Source organism: Asparagus officinalis, chromosome 5, assembly GCF_001876935.1.
Source record: "Asparagus officinalis chromosome 5, Aspof.V1, whole genome shotgun sequence".
Lineage (NCBI taxonomy): Eukaryota > Viridiplantae > Streptophyta > Magnoliopsida > Asparagales > Asparagaceae > Asparagus > Asparagus officinalis.
The window spans coordinates 119,909,841-119,931,290 of NC_033798.1; the positions used below are offsets into that span (position 1 = coordinate 119,909,841).

Genomic DNA, 21,450 nt, shown 5'->3' on the forward strand with positions numbered 1-21,450 from the left:
AACCCCAGAAAAGCTTAAACTCCCATCATAACTCCCATTAATTAACCGATTAATTTAATCAACCCGTGTCCCTTTCGCAAAATCTGTCGGTAGCCATTCCTGCAATTACTAGAAAAAACCAGGTCCTGAACCGTAAATTTCGCCACCGCCCATCCCCCCCTCATTTCATACATCAACTTTTCCCGAGCTTTTCCAGGCCGACGGGCGGGAATTGAAAAATTTCACTCTCTTCCCCTTTCCCAATCCCTCCGTCTCTGACCGTAAAAGAGCTTCGAAGTTTCCATGATTCTCCGCGCGCGGTGAGGTTACCGCGGCGAATGCGACCGAGGAGGTAGGCGAGGAGGTTATGAAGGTGAAGAGGTGGGGGCGGGCCGGAGGTTGGGTTACCAGGCCGGTGATCCGGCGGCGCTGGTGGCGGGGATGCCTGCTGACGTTTTCTCTCATCAGCGCGGCGTTTTCGCTGAGCATCTCACTGCCGGCGCCATGAATCTGCCTACTACTATCACAGTATGGGGATCATTCCTCATTTTATTTATTTTCGGCATTTTTGATATATATATATATTATATATATATATATATATAAATATATTATATATATATATATATATATATATATATATATATATATTATATTATATATATAATATATATATATATATTTTGGGGTTAAGTAATTTAATTTTGAATTTTGATTTAGGTTGTTTAGGGTGGAGGATTAGGCCCATGTTGTTCAGAGGGAGCGACACTTCACTGGTGAGCTATTACTTTTTTACTGTTGATTTTTTTAAAAAAGTTTTGCTAGGGGGAACCAAAATATGGGACTAATAGGAGGGACAAATGAGGTGTTCCTCTCCTATTGTATAATGAGTTGATCATTATTAATGATGAGTAACTCATTATGTAATAGGAGTGAGACATCTCACTTGTTCCCCATGTTGTTCCCATATTTAGATCATTGTGGAATTTATTCATTTTTTTTAATTATTAGTTAGATTTTTTTATTCTAGTGATATAGTGCGCTTCTCAACGGGGAATTTTATTAAGAATTAATTACGAGCTGCGTATCTTGAGGCATAGTGCAATTATATCAGCGACCTGGAGTCTGTATATCTAACCCGTGTTTGCTGACTGTATTTACATGGATAACCCTTGAAGTTACTCGTCGTTCGGACTCCAGTGTCAACAGTGTAATTATAGTTATAATCTCAAAGTTAATTGTGTAGGCGTACAAATTCCAGGGTCATCCGTACAGTTATATCATACCTCAGAGTACTTATATAACTGAGGAAAGATATTTTCCTGCATATTTTTTAGCTGCACATTAGTTTGCGATAAAATATCATTTCTAGGATGTCTGAAATGGATTAAATTTGTAGATCATATCTCATGTACTTATGATGATTATAACAATTAAAATAATTTCCAACAAAGGAATGTTATTTCATAATAAAAAATGTTATTTGTCAATGAGGGCACTACTCAGAGAAATTTTATTTGCTAGGCACGGATTGTGACCCATTTGAAGCACATTTTGATTTTCTTAAGTTTTTTTGGGGAAATTAAATGGTATATAGTCTTAAATGAATTGTTTTTGTTATATATTACATATTTGTTAGTTTCTAATAGTACTTTTGTGGTGTGTGAGCGCAGCTATTTAATATTTATCCATCAAATTATTATTTAATAGTTATGTGACATTTTCGTTATTTTGTCATCTTTTGGCATGCATTTATCAATACAATACTATAATCGGCATCTAAGCTACTATAAGTTTGTACCCCTCTTTTGCCCAAAAGAAGTCATATGAAATCAAGGAAACTCTATAAATTTACATGCAATGAAATCTTTAAAGCCTAATTGCCAACATCACGATGCCTGCAGGCCCAAATCAACGAAAACAACATTGTCACGGGGTAAATATACAAAAAAGCCCCTAAGTCTTATTTGAATTTATTTTCTGGGCCCATAATCAAAGGCCTAGTACAACTATACAAAGAAATGATTACTCCTCCCGTTTGTTCCTCCTCCTATCACGCGGTTTCTTTTCCCAACCGCCACCACTTGCGCACGTGCCACGTGTTCAGTCAACACCATGCAAACCCAAATGCTCATGTGGGCCTCATTTATGAGGACCACCAGCTCATCAGGGCCTACACCGACAATATGGGGCCCACGATTTAGCTTGTGAGAGCTTGGGTGCGTCAAATCCGGTCTCGATCGTGTTGACGTGTCAGACCTGCGATAATATTTTGTCGCTTTTTTCTTTTTTACTTTTTTCTGCTTGTTACGGTATGTCACATGCGGGGTCACGTGGGTGGGGGAGCTGTGAGCGCGTTGCAGTGGCGAAACGACGAAGGCGCTGCTGGCTTTTTACGGCTACATTTTAGACAGGGACTTTAAGGACTATTTATTTAAGTCGAAATTGTGGATAACCCCTCTTCTGTAGCTTCAATTGCACTTATCACCACTCAACGATATTACTAGCATTTAAACGCCCCAGATTCACATGATTTGAGAAGAGTAAATTACAGGCGACTCCCTCATGAATCTAGGAGTGTTTAAGTGACTGAATTGCTTGAGGGGTAATAAGTGCAAGTAAAGGTTTGAACGAGGGCGTTATCTGCAATTTGCCATTTATTTGATGAGATGCTAGCTGTTTTATATTTAGAAAAGGGTTAACTGCGATCAGACCCCTGTATTGTCGCCCAATTGCGAATAAAAACTCTATGGTTTTATTTGTCAGAATAGACCCTATAGTTCTATTTGTGCTAATAGACTCCTTGAGGGGATTTTTTTTGATATAATTGCCGTTATACCTTATTAGCATTTATGAGCCTTATGACTTTTAGGGTTAGCTTTTTTTAGAAGGATAAATTGCATATAGCCCCTCTCTCCTCTACGTCTGATCGTATAGATGAAAGTGATTATCTGCAATTTCCCTGTTTTCCTTGTAAGAAAAACACTGGAGTTGGTTCCTCTGGGAAGAGGGAAAGACTAGAGAGGGAATATACTGGTATTTATTATATTCCATTTGGAAACAATGCAAACTAATTTTGTTTTAGTGTTCTCTGCTCCACGACGAGAGTATCCAAATATCTTAGATTCATTTGTCAAGTTTCTAGGGTAACTGATCCAATAAGTAGACTCTTTATAATAGAGAGGATCACAATCCAATGTCACAAACCCTTAACCGGAGATTTTTTTTTTTTTTTTTTTTGGGGGGGGTGGGGGGGGGGGGGGGGGGGTGCGTGGTGGGGGGTGGGGTAAAGAAATACTAGACATATATAAAATTGTGATCCAATGTCCACAAACGCCTTAACTGGATTTTTTTTTTTTTGTGTGGTGTGGGGGGGGGGGGGGCGTTAAAGAAATGCTAGACATATATAAAATCTTTGGAGGTGTTTAATGACTTTCGGAAAAGTTATTTGTAAAATATATGAAGATACTGTAATTTTGTTTTAATTCCTTTGTACATGTATTTATATCGTTTTAATTTGTGGTAGGAACTTATGAAGGAGCTAAGAAGAGTGTACATTGACGCAGAGGAAAGAGGTGAAGTACTGGATGAAAAATTCATAGAATCAGCACCAGAATCGCTGGACCATCTTCTTGCAGAAATTGCTGGTGCAGCCGCTTCATACCAGCATATTGACATCAAAACTTTTCTTCTCAAGACCAAGGCCATGGTACTTGTCTCTCCACCTTGCCAAATATTGTTGCAAGTTCATCTTTTCTGCTGCATTTGATCTTCACCATTAGTAAATTGTGAAAACACCACTCATGATTTGTAGTGATGACACCGAAGCTCCCTAAGGTCTTAAAGTAACATTTTGTCCTTTTATTCTCAATTTCCAGTGAAACGATCATCTTTTTTGATATAATAAAAGACATATTTAAATGGAAACACAAATTGGAATGGAGGGGTTGAACTATCACTTTGTATCTATGACTCCTGAAAAACTTAGCTTGGGAAGATTTTTCTGTAATTTATCATTGTTAGTTATTCTGCAGGAATTCTAAGATAGCGGTTTGGAGAGTAACTCCGATAAGGCATCTCTGTCGCATTTCTAGTTGGACTAGAGATTTTCTTTCTTTGTTTAAAGGACATGAGAGTTCTTTCCGAGTGGTGCACGAAATTTCTGGTTTTGGGGTGGTGTTCTCATGTTAACAGATCAACATAAGAAATGTTGTAGTGGGCCGATGGTTCCTAAAACCTAAATCACACACCTAACTCACATGAGCCTTTTGGTCCCAAAATGTGGCATCATTTTGTTCCTTGTGTCTGTGACACTATTTGCGTTGTGTGTGTATGTGATGACTTGGATGTAATAATGCAAAGAATCAGATGAACAAGTGCCATGGAATAAGTCTAGTAGAAAGTGTTTATGAAGCATGTGAGCTTGTTTAGCTGTGAGCGGATTACTAGATGTGAGGAGATTTTGTATTACTGGATGCAATAATGCAGAGATCCAGGCAAAAGACTAGCATGCAATTAAGTCTAGAAAGTGTTTATGAAGCATGTGAATTTGCTTAGCTGCGAGTCGATTTCTTGAATGGAATTCTTGAATCCTTCTTAGAGCTGAATGTTTACTGGGATTAGAGAGAAGAGGGAGGGGAGAGACTGAAGGATACGAGGAAAGAGTTAAATATAAAGGAACCGTTGAGTGTCTGAAAGTATTGTCTTTATATCTTGAACTTAATAAATTTTCTTTTTAAATCTGCAAACTTTTCAAAAGAGTTTTTAAACTCTTCAAAATAAATAATTAAATAAATAAAATGAAATAATTAGTTCTAGTCCCCTGTCCTTTTACTTGAAAGTTTAGTATCTTTGAATTCCTGTTCACTGAGAAAAATAAGGAATGGTAGTAAATGATGGGAACAGGAACGTCAGTCCTTTAAAAGTAAGAACAAACTGAGTTTGTTGGATCCTTTTCTCCAAAATCCTAAAGCAACACATAAAGTAAAAAGAAGCCAATGAGTAAAAGCATTCATTAACTGGAATTGTTGTCATTCAGTTTCTAATTTTCATACCTAGCAACAACCCTGTGGTACTAAAATTAATTTCCTTATGTTGGGGTTTGAGGGGGAGGGGGTTGAGAGTTCATTTTAGCTAGGATAGGTGAATACGTTGGCAAATTAATCCACTAAATAATCTAGTCAGTATATACTCATGACTAGTTATGTTACAAATTGAAAAAATGAGAATCGGTTCTTTATAACTAAACATGACCCTAAAAGAATGGAACATGGTCATAAAAATAAGTCATGGTAAAGAGTGCAGTTCCATGTCTACATGATGTTCTAGTTGTTCCTAGCTCAGTTTTGCATTTACCTATGAATTGAATAACTTACAAATTCTGGTATTTGAAGATGATTGGCTGGCTGTTTTCAAAGCAGTCATTTTGACGAGTAAAAGTTTTCGATTCAATTATAACTTTATACCATTATTTATTGCAGTTTTTTTCTATATGAAAAACAGCTTATAAAGATGGATCACAAAGTCCAATTATCTAGGAATCAGGCATCAATATATCAACATCTGGCTTCAATTGGAGTACCAAAGAGCATACACTGCGTCACTCTGAATCTAGCAGAAGAATATTTAGTAAATGCCATTGCTCGAACTTCCTTGCCGCTACCAGAACATTCATATCGCCTAACAAATGCCAATTATCTCCACATTGTCATCATAACCGACAACATTCTCGCTGCTTCTGTTGCCATCTCTTCCACTGTGAAAAGCTCCAAGGAACCTGGGAAGTTTGTGTTTCATATTGTAACTGATAAGAAAACCTCCAGCGCAATGCATGCTTGGTTTTCCCTCAACTCAGTTTTTCCTGCTGTTGTAGAGGTCAAGGGCTTGCACCAGTTTGATTGGCCACCTTATGCTAGTGCAAGAGTTATGGTGACCGTAGAAGAGGTTCATCAGGGGTTAATGGCTTATCGAGAGTATAGTGGAGGTGATGAGGATTATAGGAGGCTTGAGGGTCTCAGTCCGAATTCATTTTTGCTGTTAAATTATCTAAGAATTCATCTCCCAGAGGTACGGATTCAATCTATTTCAATGATTCTGTGGTTCCAGTTTTTCTGGTTGAATAATCAGCAATACATCTAGGCTTAATTGCGGATAAACCCCTGTAGTTCTATTGTTGCAGGTGGGACCCCTGAGTGATCTTCTTGACTCTTTTACCCTGAGAAGGATAAATTTGTTCTTTTTTGACAGATAAACCTGCTGAGGGTGAGAGAGTCAAAACAATTTCACTCAGGGGTCTATCCGCTATTGGGCGATAGTACAGGAGGTATTTCCTCAACAGTAGAATTACATGGGGAGTCACTATCCGCGATTGGGTGATAGTACAGGGGATTATCAGTAATTAACCCTTATATTTAACTGCTTATTATATATCATTTGCTATATTGTTTTGTAGAGGAAGAAAAATATTTGAACTCTCAGTCTCTGAAATATTCCTTGAAGAAGCAAATTAAGTCCTTGTATTGTGTTAATCAATTATTCCATGGAGGAACATGCAAGCATGGGAAAAAGTAAAGAATAAAATACATAAATAGAAATTTTGAAGGATTTTCTTTTTAATTTTTGATTAAAATATATAATTACCTCCTCTAGCATCGTTGAATACCTTAACCTCTTTATTGCTTCATTTGAAATCTCTCTCTCTCAGAATTCATGTTTCCTACAAAATTTTCCTGACACTCAACTTGAACCTATGTGTACAGCTCTTCCCAAATCTCAAAAGGGTAATACTTCTGGATGATGATGTCGTCGTTCAACGTGACTTGACTCCATTGTGGGATCTCGATCTCAATGACAATATCATTGGTGCAGTTGGTCTAGAACACAACAGAGAGAGCCATTGCCCCGGACCAATGCTTGGTCACTACTTCAATTTCTCAAATTCTTTACTTCCATCTGAACTAGAACAAGATCAATGTGCATGGTTAGGGGGCATGAACATATTTGATCTTGAAGCATGGAGTAGGACCAATATAACAGCAACCTTCCAGCAAATGCTTCGATTGGTATGTTTCTCTCTGCGTATGTATACCTGTGCGTGTGTCAGTTTATAGCGTAAATTACAGAAAATCCCCTAACGTTTGTATGATTCACAGAAAATACCCCCTAAAAGTGGATTTCAATTTTCAAAGTTAATTTGGATGTAAAAACATAGTAATAGAACGTGATAATTACATCTATGCCTATATCAAAATTTATATGATTATATTATTTAAAATTATTTTTTATATCAAAAAGGGCTGATTGCAGATAGACCCTTGTACTATTGCCCAATTTGCAGATGGATCCCCTGTAGTTCTATTCTTGTAGATAGACCCCCTTAGTGAATTTTTTTTCACTTTTTGCCTCGAGAGATATATTTGCGAAAAAATAATTTTCTCTTTCTCTGAGTGTAACGGAGTCAAAATTTTCACTCACAGGGTCTATAAGCAACAATATAATTGTATATCTGCAATTGCGCGATAGATAGTACAGGGAATCTCCCCACAATTAACCCTATAAAAAAATTGATGATTATTTGACTAAAAGTTACAGAGAAGGAGAGTAAAGTGTTACTTTTGGAACCTTAGAGGTATAGTCAGCCTTTTCTACAAGCCATGGGTTGGCTTCCTGTAACTTACCCTATATTTTACCTGAAACGGTGAAAACCTCAATCATGACTGAGTGTTTGTGTGAGTGCATGGGTGGATGGGCGTGTACGCATGCATGTGCATATGTGTAAGTTTATAGCATAAATTGCAGAAAATACCCCTAAAGTGACACATTAAACCCTTCTTTAAATTTTCGAAGTATGCTAGAAAACTATAGTGATAAGACAGGATAATTACTCTATATCTATATGAATGATAAGGGTTAATTTCAGAAAACCCACCTTAACTGGGGGTTTTGCAACCTCCTTGAACTATTTTAATTATACGAAACACCCTGAACTTTGTGGGCTTTTGCACTTAACTGCCTTGAGCTCCTTTTATTCCATCAAACCCCGTTGGATGTATGTTCACTTTACCACCCTATTCGCCTCCCCACCCACCCCACCCCAAGACAGGATTTACCCACGATCCCCGCCGAAGTTAGATTTTTGCGAAAGCTATAATAGTCACATGCCACAACGTTCAATCAAAACACACTAACACCCACAAGGTAACACATAGGGCAAACATCGCAATTTAAGAACACAAGTGTAACGTGTTACATGCCACACACGCGATAAAAAAGACAAAATATCCCTAAGTCCTAAAGTATCACCCTTGCTTGGCACGTGACACGTTAAACTTGACAGTGTTAGTTTGGGGTAATTTGTGAAAAATATTCATGGGATTTAGTGAAATAAAAGAAGTTTAGGGTGGTAATGTGCAAAACCGCTCAAATGTTGGAGAGTTTTGCGGAATTAATGTAGTTAAAGGGCACTATCTGCAGAGTTTCAGGGTTATATAAAAATTGATTAATATATCCAAAAAAATGAAGAAGAAGATTATTTGCTAAAATTTGAAGAGTAAGGGTGGTAAAGTGTCACTTTTAAAACCTTAGGTGGATAGCCTGTCATTGCTAAAAATTAACCATAAGGGAGATTTTCTACATTATATCCTGTATATCACTCGGAGGATGTAAATCTCAATCACTCTCTCTTTTTCACGCAGAACCGTGAATCTGGGTTTTTACTATGGCGTTTAGGCTGGCTACCACCAGCGATAATTGCTTTCAACAGTAAAGTACATCCAATTGACCCTTCATGGCAATTGCCAGGATTAGGGCAACAATTGCCAGCTCCGGAGACCCTAAAAACTTCTGCAGTTCTTCATTTCAGCGGTCCAAGAAAGCCATGGCTTGAGATTGGTTTTCCAGAGCTAAGAAATCTATGGATGAATCATCTTAACCACTCTGATGAGTTCTTAACGAGCTGCAGAGTTGTGTAGTGGAGGAAATTCGAATACTTTATATATAGATGGCATATGTATTTTTTTTTTTTTTGTTGTAGATAGAGTAGTTAGTCTTGAGTAGGGAGAAGAGGGTATTGCCTTCAGTCTCTGCTTTAGATTACCTCTGTTTACCGTTTTATTTGTTACGGAGGGCTTCCAGTCAAGTTGTATATATGGAGGGAGAGGGCTTAAAGAGGAGCTCTTCTAGGAGATATATATATATATACACGAGAAATATACCCGTATACGTGTATTAGTTCTCGAAATAACAACTAAGTTGATATAAAAGGATGCTTATCGATGTTCTCTCTTTGTCATGTCTTCATATATCTTTTTTTTTTAAAATATATGTCATACGGTTTTGACTTTCAAATGATTATCAAGTTATTATCTTTTTGGAGATGTTTAAGTGTTTAAGCTTTTATGAGGGCTGACCTCACTATACAAAAGTTAGCAGGCATGTTGAGGAGCCCAGTTTGGAAACCTGTGGTTTTCTTTAATTTTACGGCGCTATTTTACTCAGATTTGAGGAAACTTTCTTTCTGTACTGTTTTAGGTTTGACGATGAGCCGATAATTGCCTGTGGTATATATATCAGAACTTACATTGTTAATTTTGAGGATTTCCTGATAAAAAATTGTTGGGAGTTAAGTTTCATTTTTAAAGTTATTGAAGGTTAAGTGAAAAAAAAACGTCCAAAATTATTGGGGGATTTTGTTAAAGTTGCCCTAACTAAAACTATTGATTCCATCTTAATTTTTCAAGCGTAAAAACTATAAACCAATTAGAAAGATAAGAAATAATCCACTTATTTAAAAAGAAACTAAGTAACGAAATTCGCCCTTTCTGAGCATTAAAAATAGCTCGAAAATTACTACAACTGGTACCTGTAGACAAAAAAAAAGATCATCTAAATTCAGCCAAACTTCTATTTTCGTTTTGGAAAATCATTTCAATCATACAGTACTCCATCAATGCATGCATCACTCGATTGATTTCTTGATCTTCGAAACAAACAACCCAAGGTCAACTTTAAGGCATCTTGCCAAGGTTATAAATAATTATAATTGATAACATTAAACTAAGATTTACTTCTGGGTGCTAAATGCAACCGTTGACATGTTCCGCGTTTGAATCCAAGACCGTCCACCATGGACACACGTGGCGACGGTGACGTGTACATTATCATCTACAAGACTAGAGTACGAGTTTTATTTGGCTTCTATAAATGCTTGCCTTCAGTAAATAACCCAGTCTTCGCAATTTGCAATTAGGGGTTGTTTGGTTTGTTTTTTAATTCGGTGGAAAAGTTTTACACCGCCTCCACATCAGATTTTTCGTGGCCACGTAGGATATAAGTTTTCCGTATGTTTTTTTCCCATCTTTGGTTCGTTAAGGATGAAGAAGGGAAACTCGGTAAAAATCGCCGTCATATCAGATTTTTTTTCTCTCCCCTAATTCCTTCCTCAACCTCGTGAAATCGACGAAAACTGCAGCCACGTCGGCTTTTTGCCATATAAACAAAAGTTTTCGCTTTTTTTCCATGCGAACCAAACACAAGAAAAATAAATACATTGGTTTCCCATCATTTTTTTGTGCGAACCAAAGCGAAACAATCTATTTCTTGGAAAAGTTTGGAAAACTCAAAACTTGTGTTTTTGTACATGGAAATGCATTTCCCTATATCTGAAAACTCAAAACTTGTGTTTTTGTACATGGAAATGCATTTCCCTATATCTAGGAAACGAACCAAACAGTCCCTTAAAAGCAGCCAACAAGAAAGGTAATTAATTGTCCTTAAAATTTAGGAAAATCTCATTGATAAAACAGTCATTTTAAGAAATTTATGCTTTTAATCAGTATATCCCACGTGAACACGCAACCGCGGTGAACTACAAAGCATAGTGTCATGAGCATGGTATTATCCTTTACTGGAGTCAATATCTATCAATTTACAAGAATATGCTGTAGTTTTTTCTTTTTAGAAGAAAAGGAGAATATCTTAAAAGTTCTAAAATTTTTCAATGGAAAATGGAGTGCAACGATTTATTGTTTCATTAAAAAGAGACAGTGGTACCCAAAAAAAAAAGGCTTAAATGTAGACACTTGGTTCTAAAAAAGAAAAGGATTAAGGGGTTAATTGGATTGTTAATCACTAAATTTATCGTAATTAGACCTTCATACCTACATTTTACTTAATCAGATGGCAGATTTTGTAAGCAAATATTAATTGGATTGCTAGTCACTTCTGTCTTATTTTGTCAATTTATGTTATTCATTTTTAAGCAATACAACCTACTCAATGTGTCACAAGATAATATTTTTACGAATAAACTACTAAATGCAATGTAATTACCCAATGCAAGTTGCCCAACAGTCACGAATTTTCATCTCCCTAAGTGATGCACATATGAATATATTTGTTATGTTAATGATCAAAACTTTTTTTTAATATCACATCACCATAATCCGTTGTGTTAATTGATGAAAAATATAAGAAGTGACTGTCAATCTAATTAGTATTTAATTACATGATCAATCATCTAAGAAATTAATACATGTATAGGAAGGTGCAATTAGAAGCCTATATACAGTACCTAATGATCCATTAACACGGATTAATAAAGTCACTTTATTCTCAAATTTGAAATCGCAGACAATATCCTTGCTCAAAACTCCAAAGAGGTGAGGAATTAAGAAATTAAGAATAATTTATATGATCTAACTTTAAACAACTTCAACTGAGGGGCAATTTGTCAATTAATCCTAATCGGGTCAAACCTGCAACTCAATTTGGTTGGGGCTGCTCTCTGCGAAATTCAACAACTAGAACTTTCATATTTCCAGCAGCATCAACTAACAACATTAAAAATGAAAAATAAAGCAAGCCTTCATCTTTGCTTAGAAATAATAGTAGCAATAAAAAAACAGGTGGTTATATTTTTGGACAAATTTTCAAAACCAACCCAATTAGAAACTTAATTGCAAAAATCGACATATTTCCAAAATAATAACCAAAATCGACACAGTTTCAGCCAGTTGGCTGAAAATGGATCGATTTTGGTGAAAAAAAATATAAAACTTCACGTGACTTCAAGTCCCGTGAAATTTAAGCCCTCGACAATCAAAGTTGATTAGGGGTATGTAAGTTCACGGGGCTTGAAGTCCCGTGAAAGATTTTAATTCCGCCAACTTCACGGGACTTGAAGTCCCGTGAAGTTAGGGCTGGGCCAATATAAGGCCCACGCGATAGATATTCGTGTTTACCCACTGCGGTATCTCTCTCTCTTCCTCTTCATTCTCATCGTTCACCCTAGACCCCTACAGTCACCGTCTTAGCCAACCATCACCGCCGGTGATCGATCCCGCCGTCGTCACGGTCGGAGATCACCGGAAATTAGGGTATCAACAAATTTTAGGTAAAATCTTAAAAAAATTCTCCTAATTTTTATATATTCTCACTATTTCATACCAATAACTTGTTTAACTTAAGATTTTGAAATAAATTTTGAAACATTTGTGAATTTTGTGAAGAAATAATAAAGAAATTTCTGTATGAAGTTAGAGGAGAAATTATCGAAAATTGTAAAAATTAGTGAATTGCATGACTTACACAAACTTGCATTAACCATTCCACATGACGGAGGTCTAAAATCGATATTAGAGGAATTAATGGTTACATTTGGTTACATTAACCAATTTACGTGACGAAGAAAAAATAAAGGCAATGAAGAAAAAAATAATATTTTCTTATGTTTTTCGTGTATTATTGAAATTGGATTTTTTTACTCTTCAGAGGTAACGATGAACGATTGAATCGTAATTTTTTATACATATGATGGAAAAATTAACTACCTCGAGAATAACATGCCTGTGTATGAAGGAGGTGTAACGAAGCCGTTGTTTATATCAAATCATGTACTTTCGATGAATTGATTAATGACTTACACAAACTTACATTAACCAATTCACGTGAGTATCACATCAACGTTATTTGCAATTATCCTGTTACGGGGAACATAACAAGTGTCATTCAAATCTCGAGTGACTACGATATGAGTCTTATTAGAATATTGCATGACAAGAAGTGTTTGATGGAATTATTTATTGAAAAGCATCACAAAAATTTGGGCAAATCGGTGAATCATGACAAAGTATACTCTCGCATGTTGGAGGACCTTGAAGTTGACTCCGTCGGCTTTTTATCTCTGCAACAAGATATACGATGGACACAATCACAATACTTGAGTAGTCATTCGCTTGTGGACACTCCAAAAGCCTTCGATGATAGCGTTCCCCATCAAGATATAATGCCTTCCATAGGAGTGAGGATAGAAGATGATAATGCAAGTGTCGAATCCAAGGATGATGATAAAGATGATGGCTTACAAATCAATATCAAGACGTGTTTGATAGATCGTGATGAAGGGGACAACTAATATATTAACGGGTGTTACTCTAATAATGAATATGTCTTGTTAGAGGATCCGCCGCCCGATGAACTTCATGGAGAAGAATGGATTGATAACTCTAAGATGACGGAAAACGGTTTTGTATGATGACCACTAACGGTTCTGAGAGTTTCAATGGTGTGCTTAGGGGAGCACGCGATATGCAAATACAGTCACTAGTTGCAAAAATATTTTACAGACTTAATAAATTCTTTCTCAAATGACGCACACTTAGTGCAAAAATCCCGTCAAAACTGGCGCCGAAGGTTAAAGGCATATTAGCGAATCAGGTTGTGAAGGCTCGATCATTTTGTGTCGTAAGATACAGTTTTAGTTAATGAGAGGTCATTGATGGAATATAACATAGAGAAAGTCGCTCTTACAAAGTTAATATGCTAGTAGATCACAGTTGTACATGCACTTGCAATATACCATAATTACAATGACTTCCTTATTACCATGTTGTCGTGGCTTGCTCGAATCTACACGGTGGTGCGAGGATTTCACATTATACATTCGTCACAAATTGGTATTCAACTTACAACTATCAACAAACGTACAAAGAGTATTTTCAGCCAGCATATGACAGTCAACATTGGACACAAGGTGGGCCACAGATATTACCTTCTTTGTATAAAAGATCATGTAGGCAACCACGTTCCGTACGAATTAGAAATAATATGGATGACGGTAGAGAAGGAATTAGGAGAAAAAATAAGTGTAGTAGATACGATCAACCGGGCCACAACAAAAGCAGTTGTCCAACTAGGCTTAGGCGTTGATTATTCGTTGACAGTTGTATGGAATATGTCTCTTATGATTTTTATAATATTGTAGGCTGTCTAAAAATCACAATAGATAGTTGATCCCCCATCAAACACCGATGATGGAAGTTACAATCTGACGACTTCTAGCAGGCTACAATTTGAGGACTTTCACGTAGAAGGCTACAATCTGACGACCTTCACGACAACTGATGAAAGCTCTAATTTAACAGCATTCACAATCAACATCGGGAGTTACAATCTGACGACTCTCATATTTTAACATCGGGAGTTACAATCTGACGACTCTCATATTTTCAAGGAGCCAAGACGAAGGTTACAAGGTGACGACCTTTGCAACGCTCTAGCAAAAGAGACTACAAATTGACAGTCTCTTCATATTAGAATGCAGATATCTCTCAAACCGTAAGGAATTTGACAAAACGAAGGAAGCGAACCGAAGCCTTTGCCTTGGTTCGGATGGCCCCGTCTCGTCGAGATAGCCGATTTTCATATATAATTCGTCCAATTCCGACTTACGGTTTGAAAGTTATGACCTGTTCTTCGCAGCAAGTTATGTTCTGAAGTCCGTCTGCAAGACCGGACTTCGTCAGAACATTGGACTTAGCTTGAAGCTCGCCAAGCCCGTCTAAGGTTCGCCTCTACATTACAGAGTCAAAACGCAGAGGTTATCCTTGTGAGATAACATCAAAACACAGAGTAACGGCCCAACTGTGCATTTTCAGCCTAAAACAGGCTCAACTCTGCGTTTTCAGCCTAAAACGCAGAGTTCATCTCTAAAACAGCGCGACCTGTGCGTTTTCAGCCTGAAACAGGCTCAACTCTGCGTTTTTAGCCTAAAACGCAGAGTTCATCTCTAAAACAGCACGACCTGTGCGTTTTCAGCCTAAAACAGGCTCAACTCTGCGTTTTCAGCCTAAAACACAGAGTTCATCTCTAAAACGAGCGCCTAACTCTGCGTCTCATCTTTAAGACGCAGAGTTAAGGTCTGAACGCAAGCGGCCCTTGCGTTTTCAACTCCCAGCGAGCGCCCAACTCTGCGTCTCATCTTTAAGACGCAGAGTTAAGGTCTGAACGCAAGCGGCCCTTGCGTTTTTAACTCCCAGCGAGCGCCCAACTCTGCGTCTCATCTTTAAGACATAGAGTTAAGGTCTGAACACAAGCGGCCCTTGCGTTTTCAACTCCCAGCGAGCGCCCAACTCTGCGTCTCATCTTTAAGACGCAGAGTTAAGGTCCGAACGCAAGCGGCCCTTGCGTTTTCAACTCCCAGCGAGCGCCCAACTCTGCGTCTCATCTTTAAGACGCAGAGTTAAGGTCCGAACGCAAGCGGCCCTTGCGTTTTCAACTCCCAGCGAGCGCCCAACTCTGCGTCTCATCTTTAAGACGCAGAGTTAAGGTCCGAACGCAAGCGGCCCTTGCGTTTTCAACTCCCAACAAGCGCCCAACTCTGCGTCTCATCAATAAGATGCAGAGTTAAGGTCCAGAACGTCCAGATTGGCGTTTTGACTCGTTCAAAGCACTAACAGAACGGTTTCAAAACCGTTTTCCCCACGATTTAGGGAGCTGTTTAAGAGGGGGCGGTTACACCCCACTCAGCCCAATTCTCGGTTCAAATCAACTCTTTTTCAAGAGTTTCAAACTTGATCAGAGTTATCAACTCGTCAAGAGTTTTAAACTTGCTTTGCAAGTTCTCCACAGCGTCAAATCGTGAGGAGAAGACTACATTCCAGTAAATCAAGACGTGCAGATCGTCAACGGAGAGCAAACTCGACGCGAGCATTCGAGGGAGGCACTCCATCGCCACCGTGAAGAACCCAGAATTAAACAAAGGGGAGAATCAAATTCATTCTCCTCTCTTTTGTAATCGGAATCCAAATTGTAATTGATTTTGAGAGGAATACAAGTCAATTTTTCTTTTATTGTCTTTTTACTGCAAATCTCCAACAAACAAATATATAACCTTTTATTTTTAACCCTTGTTCCCATGTGACGATCATTTTCGTAATATATAACCTTTTAATTATAATCCTTATTCTCATTTGACAATCGTTTTCTAATATATAACATATTTCTTTGAATCTTGAATATTTAAAATACATTTTGATTAAGTCTTTCAACTAGAAAATCTAACATATTGTATTTTAATCTCAGAGATATCTATTATGGATCTGAGACCGATGCAGCCTGATGTATTATACCTTCAGACAGATCATCGTTCACACAAGATTGACTTGGGACAGGTAAAAAAATGGTTTATATCTATTTCTTAATTTTTACACTAGTTTTAATTTTTATTAATAAATATTATCATTTTTGATTAATTTGCAACCCGTACTAGAGATCACCATAGTGGACCATTCCCAGAGTCACTCGGGTTGAGAGATGGAGGATGAGCGAGTATTACAGTTGGTAGCTCAAGCCGGGTTTTGGGAGTGTTTCTTGGTGAGGTATATTAGGCTTGACTGGGCCCTTATCACTGCACTTATTGAGAGGTGGAGGCCGAAGAACAACACCTTTCATATGCATATAGGGGAGTGTACGATTACACTCCAGGACATAGCCATCATACTTGGGCTCTGCATCGATGGCCTGGTTGTTATGGGCACCAATGACCACAATTGGCCCGAAGTATGTGAGAGGCTTCTTGGACAGGTTCCCGATTTGAGGAGTGATGCACTGAAGCTATCGTGGCTTCGATCGACATTTAGGGGCAATATACCAGTTGATGCCACGCATGAGATGATTTAGTATCACGCCCATGCTTACATATTACACATGATATGGTGCATGTTATTTCCTGATGCGAACAAAGAGTCCTGTACATGCACGATGGCTACCACTGCTAGAGGATTTTGATGTATGCGGCACTTTATCATGAGATAGTGCGGTCTTGGCATACCTTTATAGAGAACTAGGCAGGGTGTACTTGATGCAGAATAAAGAATTCAATGGATGCATGACATTGATACATGTATAATTATGCATAAACTTAATTCATATTGACAATCGTTCTCATAAATCCCTTATGCATAAATTAATGCAGGTTTGGTCATGGGAGCACATTCATATTAGACGACCTACTTTTCATGTGCACCGTGATCTACAGGGCCAATTTCCTTTGGGGTGCAGGTATAATTTTATATAAATTTCATTCATATCGAATTTATTCGCATATATTTTTTATGCCAAATAGGTATAACGTGAGGTACTGTAAGTACAAAACATCAATTAGATATATAGAGTTTTACCGAAATGAGTTTGATGACCTCTAACACCAACATGTAAATATAAAAATTCATTATAAATACTTTAATTTTGTTGTAGATACTTGTTTGCGTCAAAAGTTAACTTTGTCATGGAATTCATTATATCTTCGGTCGATTACAATAAATTCAAAAAGAGATAGCCTTTTTATAAGACTTCTTTTACACAACAAAATAAAAATTACAACTCTTGGGAAACAAACGCAGGATCGTTGTTTGGATCACTGCTTGCGTGGGATCTTTGCCTGTGCCGGGGGTGCGTTAGCCCGTGGACTACCAAATCACAGATTCTGATTGAATCGTGAGGGGTTTATGATTCTGACTTCGTTTATCGAAGTGAGAACTTGAAACGATATCTTATCAAGGTAAGATAGTCGTTCTTCTTGAAATCAAGTCAAAGCCTGAATATCAAGGAGTTACAGAAGCTCGAGTACTCTGCCCTCTCTGCTCTGAAATCAGCCTGTGGATGCTCTCTGATCAGCCTCCTCCAAAAAAATCGATCTCGGGGGGTATTTATAGCCTCTGGGATAAACAGTGCTTCCGAGACAGTGTTTACTGTCTCGAGAACAGTAACTGTCTGGCAGTCTCGGGTTCCGAGATAGGTCTCGCCCCGCGAGACAGTAAATACTGTCTCGGAAACAGTAACTGTCTGGCAGTTTTCGTTGTAACGGCCTTCCCACGTTTTCAAACTCCGTTATTTTGGTAGTTATTCACGTGATTCTCGCCCACGACGTTCCCCATGTTCTTTGACAGTTAATGGCCACGTGTCGACGGTTTATAAAATAGTTTCTGAACCTTCGAGAACTGTCTTGCACGGAGAGACAGTAAACACTATCTCGCACGGAGAGATAGTAAACACTGTCTCGCACGGAGAGACAGTAAAGGCTGTCTCGCACGGAGAGACAGTAAAGGCTGTCTCGCACGGAGAGACAGTAAAGACTGTCTCGCACGGAGAGACAGTAAACACTGTCTCGCAAACAGTAAAACACTGTCTCTCGAAATAGTAAAAGACTGTCTGGCGATACAGTAAAACACTGTCTGGCGCCCGAGACAGCAAACACTTGTTTCTTATGTTCTTTTGATCTTTGGATGATCTCCTTTTAAGCTGTATTTGGATATCCATCAGCATTTTTTGACGCTTACAGATACCCCCTCCAAAGTATTCCAGACTCATTCTTTTATAGAGAAGTCTGGGATACTTTGGATAAGATAGATTTTTCTTACGACCTCTTCAATACTTGGTTGAGCAGATCATGTACAAGAATCCATAAAATGTCTTTGGCTTTTGATCTCTTCATCCATTAGTCTATTCAGTTCTTTGTAGAATAGCTAATGCTTCTCCGGCCCTGCGTTTATCGCTTGACCGTTGTTGAGACCTTAAATCGAGGCTGGTATTTCCAGATTGATGTTTGTATGTCCATTGAGAGTTCGTCAGGTTATCCTTAAGAATATTCAGATTAATATCCTCCAGAAACTGCCTGTCGAGTGTAGGAAACAATTTAGACTCGTGTACCTATTGGAGTATTAAGGAGCAGTTTATACTCATATACTTTTCGGAGTGAGATGGAGAAGCAGTTTATACTCGTATACTCATCGGAGTCAGGAAAAACAGTTTATACTCGTGTACCCAATGGAGTAGTATGGTCTCTTTTTTGTTGGTAGAGATGAACCCGCTGATGGAGAGGAAGAATTTTATATTCTATCTCCTGGTCTCTTTTTTGTTGGTAGAGATGAACCCGATGATGGAGAGGAAGAATTTTATATTCTATCTCCAGGTGCAAAGGAAACTCAAAGTAGGATCTCCACTTAGAGAATCTGGACGGGTTTGAATAATCCTAACTGTCATAAGGTTTGATTATTCAACTGAAAGTGGACCTCTCGTTCATGGAAGGAATCGAAAGGGGATTTTGGTTTTGGTCCTAACTGTAGTAAGGTTTGACCAAGTGGGAGTTCTGAGACGATCCTAACTGTTTAAAGGTTTGATCGTTTAATTTGTGGACCTTTCGTTCATGGAAGGAATCGAAAGGGGATTTTGGTTTTGGTCCTAACTATTTAAAGGTTTAACCAAAAGGGAATTCGAGACGATCCTAACTGTTTAAAGGTTTGATCGTTCAATTTGTGGACCTCTCGTTCATGGAACGAATCGAGAGGGAATTTTGGCTTTGGTCCTAACTGTTTAAAGGTTTGATCAAAAGGGAATTTGAGACGATCCTAACTGTTTAAAGGTTTGATCGTTCAATTTGTGGACCTCTCGTTCATGGAACGAATCGAGAGGGGATTTTGGCTTTGGTCCTAACTGTTTAAAGGTTGACCAAATGGACAGTGAGACGATCCTAACTGTTTAAAGGTTTGACCAAAGGAGGGTTTGAGAGGGAAGATTGATCCAACGAAGTGATCGAATCTCATCTCCGCAAAAGAATATTCGTAAATCACCGTGGGGATGTAGTGTTTAACACTTTGTTTGTAATGATCGGGTTATTCCTAAGAAAATTACATATAGCATTCTTTCGGGAACTTCCGTTACATGAACCATCCACCCCCAGCTTTTTCTTGCGAAACTGAGTTTATCATTATGTTTAGCTATATGATCGGGTTATCCTTAAAAGTACCATGCATGGCATTCTCCAGGAACTTCCCGTGAAAGAAAGGAAATAGTTTAGACTCATATACCTGTTGGAGTATTAAGGAGCAGTTTATACTCGTATACTTTTCGGAGTGAGATGGAGAAGCAGTTTATACTCGTATACTCATCGGAGTCAGGGAAAACAGTTTATACTCGTGTACCCAATGGAGTTAGGGAAAACAGTTTAAACTCGTGTATCCGATGGAGTATTATGGTCGTCTTTACTCGACTTCTTTCGCCGTTATGACGCCGGAGTCAATTAAGGCTTGGATTTTGTTTTTGAGTCCAAAGCAAATTTCGGTGGGATGAAGAATCCTTCTGTGGTACGCACAGTAATTTGGATCCATAATCATTTTAGCACCATCCTGATCTTTAATAGGTGGTAGCTCGATTTTGTCATTAGCGAGGAGGTATTCCAATATGGCTGGAGCTTCATCCTCTTCGAATGAATATTCTTTTTGAAACTTCGGATCGAAAGTTGCGTTCCCAATGATGGCAGATGTCATTTGTTGGACTCTCTCAACTTTCTTTCTTTTAAGAAAGTGTTCAGCTTGTTCACCACGTAGTTTTAACTCTTTCCAAGTGGTGGATGGTACGACCCCCAGAGCTTCCAGGACATCGATAGAGAGATTATTGTGGCATGTTTGCAGAATGAACTCCTCACGCTCTCTGGCTTGAGCCGTCGGTACCAATCGAAGATGGGCCCGCGAAGGGTGCCAACGAATGACCGGACCATTAAAGCCTCGTTTCCAAAGATCATGCCCAAATGAGACTTGAAATAAATCAAGTGCTGAATCGGCGAACTCTTCCCCTCAAACGGTGTGAAGTTAATCAGATTGAACTTTGTCGGATACGGTATTGAATCCCATTCTCTTGGATAGGGACATGGAATATCCGTCCTCTTCACTTCTTGAGCCGTCATCAAAGCGTTGACTTTGTTTTCAAGCTCTTTTATTTTCCCGTCATCGTCTATGTCTTCGTTCAAATGACGTTGAGGAGAATGAGTTAGACCACCCCCTGTAAGAGGTGCCATTGAACCACTCCCAATATCGTTATTGGGAGAATGTGTTAAACCACCCCCAGCGTTATTGCTATTGGGAGGTGTATCAGTCATAATGACTTCATCCACTTCTGGAACACTGTCATCCACAACTTTCTGAGTGTGGCGGCTGGATTCAGTTCTTTGACTGGACTCAGGGGGTTGAGGCCGCTGAGCTAGCAATTCTCTCATTTGTTGGATAGCTAACTCCATTTCTGTCTTCACTTCAGCTCTAATTTCTTCACGTTGTTTGGCTAGAGCTTCTTAAAGTATTTGAGCAAATTGATCAGAGGTGATCGTGAGTACTTCTCTGGTTTGTCCCGTGCTAGACATTGTAT

At 38.4% G+C, this 21,450-nt stretch overlaps 1 protein-coding gene across 1 annotated transcript; it reads left to right on the forward strand.

The window, feature by feature from the left end:
- On the forward strand, positions 672-9,263 carry LOC109840955 (probable galacturonosyltransferase 15). Its single transcript, XM_020409794.1, has 5 exons — positions 672-755; positions 3,506-3,688; positions 5,482-6,045; positions 6,738-7,040; positions 8,673-9,263. Exons 1-5 carry the CDS (start codon positions 726-728, stop codon positions 8,946-8,948), a joined length of 1,356 nt encoding a protein of 451 aa, XP_020265383.1. The 5' UTR covers positions 672-725; the 3' UTR covers positions 8,949-9,263.

Coding starts and splice junctions, on each gene's coding strand:
- LOC109840955 (XM_020409794.1), top strand. CDS start 726: ATGTTGTTCAGAGGGAGCGACACTTCACTG. Junction 6,046..6,737: donor TAAGAATTCATCTCCCAGAG/GTACGGATTCAA, acceptor CTATGTGTACAG/CTCTTCCCAAATCTCAAAAG. Junction 7,041..8,672: donor TCCAGCAAATGCTTCGATTG/GTATGTTTCTCT, acceptor TTTTTCACGCAG/AACCGTGAATCTGGGTTTTT.